The 4571-nt window shown below is 36.9% G+C and overlaps 1 protein-coding gene across 1 annotated transcript; it reads right to left on the bottom strand.

Moving 5' to 3' along the window:
• Positions 1 to 1051: 1051 nt before the first annotated feature.
• Positions 1052 to 1906, bottom strand: LOC109167419 (adenylate isopentenyltransferase 3, chloroplastic-like). Its single transcript, XM_019316435.1, has 2 exons — positions 1441 to 1906; positions 1052 to 1161 (listed from the first exon to the last, which is right to left on the bottom strand). The coding sequence occupies exons 1-2, from the start codon at positions 1904 to 1906 to the stop codon at positions 1052 to 1054; spliced, it is 576 nt and encodes a 191-aa protein (XP_019171980.1).
• Between the last annotated feature and the right edge of the window lie 2665 nt (positions 1907 to 4571).

The following is a 4571-nucleotide window of genomic DNA, read 5'->3' as shown; positions in this document are numbered from 1 at the left end:
GTGGAGCTGCGATATCGTGGAAGTCGACCAAACAATCCTGTATAGCTAGATCAACTATGGAATCAGAGTTCATAGCACTAGATCTAGCAAGTCAGGAAGCTGAATGGCTGAGAAATCTTTTGGCAGACGTGCCATTGTGGGGCTGCCCAGCACCTGCTGTTCCCATACATTGTGATTCCCAGACTGCCATCTGTGTTGCGCAGAACAGTGTCTACAATGGGAAACGTAGACACATAAGAGTCAGACATGAGTCTGTAAGGCAGTTAATACTAAATGGGGTAATCACAATGGTCTTTGTGAGGTCTGAAAGGAATATTGCTGATCCTTTCACGAAGGGCCTAAACAGGAAGGCCGTCCTTGATACGTCAAGGGAAATGGGTTTGGGACCCATAGATACTCTGTAGCCAGTCATGGTGGTCTGCGATGAGGTAGACTTGACAGAGTTGAAGGTCTATCCTAGAATAGACCTAACAGGGGATATCTCAGGGTCGTGAGTGTGACCTCATGAGATTCAAGGCGACCAAAGCAAATTAAGTGCATTGAGTTCAAACTTTGTCTATTCGATGAGTTCAAGATCAAATTCACTCCCGTCTAGAGAAGTACTTAATGTCACTATATGACAGTTCAAGTTTTATACACTGGCATGAAAATTTGTTTTGATCGTTATCAGGCAATGACAGCATCAGCCTAAATCCCTTTAATGGTGGTGGATTGTTGGGAGCATTTAAAGGGAAAGGCTTACTTTTGCCTTCCCATGTTGTCCCACATTGGAAGTTTAGCCTCTTGTTACCTTACTTATATACTCCAAGGCTTTTCATCTAACTTGAAGTGTTATGAGAAGGGAAAAGAGGTAGACCACGCGCACGCCGCCGCCGCCGCCCGCACGGCACGGCACGGGGTTGGGTCAACATTTTGCTCTACGTATTAAATTTCACACCCTATTTTTATGGATCATTGTAATGACCTGGACAGAATTTGTCCTCATCCTTTCTTTTAGCGCTACATTTGTGGTAGTGTGAGGTGGGGTGCTGTAATGGGATGCATCATTACACTATAAATAGGCGACATTAGACAAAGGGAAAAACGCACCACTAACAGTAAACACTTCTACTGTTTGCGTCTCTTTCCCTCTGTGTTCTTCTGGTTTGCTGTTCTGTTTTGCTGGTCGGAAACATACGAATCAATCCCAGGTCGTGAATGTTTTTAAGGCAGTGTGTTGCACATGATACAGAACTCTAATCTGAGTCCCTTTTTCCCACAATTCTCGTCCCTACTAGCAGAAAATACAACAGTTAGTACACTAAACAAAAATTATGCATGAATATATGTCTCGGATGATCTCTTTTATAGAGTCATGCAAATAGACCAGTTAACCAAATTAGTCTGACTAGTTATATAAGTTCGTTGTGACGATTCTACCTAGAAATGAATTTAAGTTACCTTGATTAACCATTTGGTCAACTCCTTTGAACACAAAAGTGTTCAAAACATTTGGAGAAACATCAAGCCAAATGAAGCAGCCGTGGTAGTTGGACTTGAACTTCAAGTCAGTGTCCTCCACCAGGGCTTCAATGAAACAATTTGACCCTCCGACGACGATCGGAACCGTGCCGGAGTTGAGGATTCGCTCGATCATCGACGTGGCCTGGAAGCAAAAGTCGCGGGCAGTGTATTCTTCATCGGGGTTCCCAACATGCCCAAGCAAATGATGAGGCACGCCAAGCATCTCGACTTCAGGAATCTTGTTATCCAGAACGTCAAGCCCTCTATAAACCTGAATCTTGTCGGAGTTGATTATCTCTCCTCCAATGCGGGCGGCAAGGCTGACAGACAGCTTCGATTTTCCCGATCCGGTGGCTCCCATGATGAACGCCACCACCTTCTTGTTCACAGCGTTCATCGCCATCTTCAGTGAATCGATTGCCTGCCGACGCCTGCCTGTTTGATCTGTTCATAGCAAATGAAAATGGGGGTATGGGTGAGGGTATATATATTTCTATAGGAGTGACGAGTATGGCAAGTGAATATTAATAGATATGCGAATTTAGTAAAAAATTAACTTATTTTTTTTCTAATTTTATTAATTCAATTTAGTATCCTAATTTGTTAAATTATTAAATGATTTATTGAGAAAATGTATTGTTCAACTTTTTATTTAATTTAAAATTAGTACAATATTTATATATATACCAAAAATATAGATACATTTGATCATTTGTACAAACTGGGATGAACCCAAAATTTTATTTTGGGCAGAAAATATTTTTAACTAATTAAGGAGCTTTACTGAAGACAGTCAATGGCTCTCCAAATCAGTTTTGATTTTAATTTAACATAAATATTAGAGTAGTAACACTTTTTAGTTAAACTGTACGGAGTAATTTTTTATATGCACCTCTAAAAAGTAGGAAAAAGTGTCAAATTGGCCCCCTAAGTCGAGTGGATAGTGCAATTGGGTCCCCTAAGTGAAAAAAGCTCCATTTAGGTCCCCTAAACCTGTAAAATTGTTCAATTAACTCCAAGTTGACTTGTTTATCAGGTTAAATGCATATGGTGTTGACACGTGTCCTTATTTTATTTTTTTATTAAAAATATTATTTATTGTAAATTAATTATAATAATAATAATAATTATTATATATATATATATATATATATATATATATATATATATATATATATATATATATATATATATATATATATATATATATATATATATATATATATAAATAGCCGTGGCCGGACGGCCACGACCGACGAAGGAAGACGGCCATGGTCGTCTTCTAGATATGGACGAGGGCTACTACCTTCGCCGCTGCCCTCGTTCCAGACCGAGGGGACTGGAACGTCCGGCCACGGCTGTTCTTGAAGAAGGAAGACAGCCACCGACTGTCCGGCGTGGACAGCCAGTGGCTTTTTTTTTTTAATTTTTAATTTTTCAATTATTATTATTATAATTAATTTATAATAAATAATATTTTTAATAAAAAAATAAAATAAAGACACGTGTCAACACCGTATGCATTTAACCCGATAAACAAGTCAATTTGGACTTAATTGAACAATTTTACAGGTTTAGGAGACTTGAATGGAACTTTTTTCACTTAGGGGACCTAATTGCACTATCCACTCGACTTAGGTGGCCAATTTGACACCTTTTCCCTAAAAAGTATTATAGGTCTCATATTAAGACTATAATACAAGACTTCTTTTTATGATAATCATTTCAAGGTCACTATTATTTTCTCATAATTTCAAATGTTATTATTTAAAAGTCATTGTTACTCCAAAATTTTTACCGCGGTTTTAAATGCTTCAAACACAACTTTTCAAATGAAACCTACACTCATACAAGCATATTGTTTTTAGAAGTATTGTATGAATCAAATTAACCACTCACCAAACATGTTACGTTGCTCATTTTTTAAATTTAAATATAATGTGCTACGGATCATTATTTTTAAATGATGTAAATATATGTATAGATGTTGGGATTATACCTCTAGACCCGACCCAGTGGAGTGGGTATATTGAGTCTAACCTACTTGGAATAGCCAAGGAGTTGAGAAAGCGCAAATTATGCCGTGGAAACGTGCTCACCATGCTTGGTGAACACGCTTCCAAACGACATCGTTTTTGGCGTCGTTTTAAAAAAAAAAAAAAAAAAAAAAAACATTGTTCTATTAACGGCGTTAGGAAGGCAGTTATGATCAGACAACTCTTTGCGTTTGATTCTTTCCTATTCGCAAATCTCTGAAGGCAATTGTGATCCGACATTCGCGATTCTTTCCTATTCGCGATGGAGGAGACGACAGTTCGAGGAGAAGATTCAACCGATATGATTTCTGCGATTCCAGGTTGCGTTCGATTTTATGCGTTTGATTTCGTTTGATTTATGAGATCATGGATTGTTGAAGATTTAGTTATTTTTATTGGTATTTGTTCAGTATCTATGCAGTTTGAATGTTCATAATGGCCGTAAATGTGTATTAGTTCCATGTTTCTGTTATGAATTTTACATAATGCAATTATGTATTTTCTGTTACAGAGTTATGAATTTTGATACTCTGTTCATGCATGTGATATGAATATTCATAATGTAATAGTACTATGTCCATAACATATTAACTGGTATGTTACACTGCTTGCATATACTCAGTGAATGAAGATTGTGTTGGTGATTCAATAAGCAATGATCAAGCAGAGTTAAACATTGACATTGATGGCTCGTCTTCAAGTCCAGGTTCTTTTTATTAGTTGGTGTATCATGAATGTTGTTTCTGGTAGGTGTAGGTACTGATTCATGGTGATTATATGCAAATTGAATGTTGTGATTGGTATTAATAATTTGTTCACGTTATGAATTTACAGTTTTGAGGTTATGAATTTTCCGTTATGTTATTATGAATTTTCTATATGAGATTATGAATTTTCCATATGAGGTTATGAATTTTATGTTATGAGTTTATGCATTTCATGCCATGAGTATCTATGCAACTTTGAATGCTCATAATGTCACAAATGTTATTGATACCCGGTCTTTGTTATGAACTTTCTTATATGATGTTA

The sequence above is a fragment of the Ipomoea nil genome, unplaced genomic scaffold (assembly GCF_001879475.1).
Source record: "Ipomoea nil cultivar Tokyo-kokei standard unplaced genomic scaffold, Asagao_1.1 scaffold3162, whole genome shotgun sequence".
Lineage (NCBI taxonomy): Eukaryota > Viridiplantae > Streptophyta > Magnoliopsida > Solanales > Convolvulaceae > Ipomoea > Ipomoea nil.
This window is presented reverse-complemented; position numbering and strand designations above follow the sequence as displayed.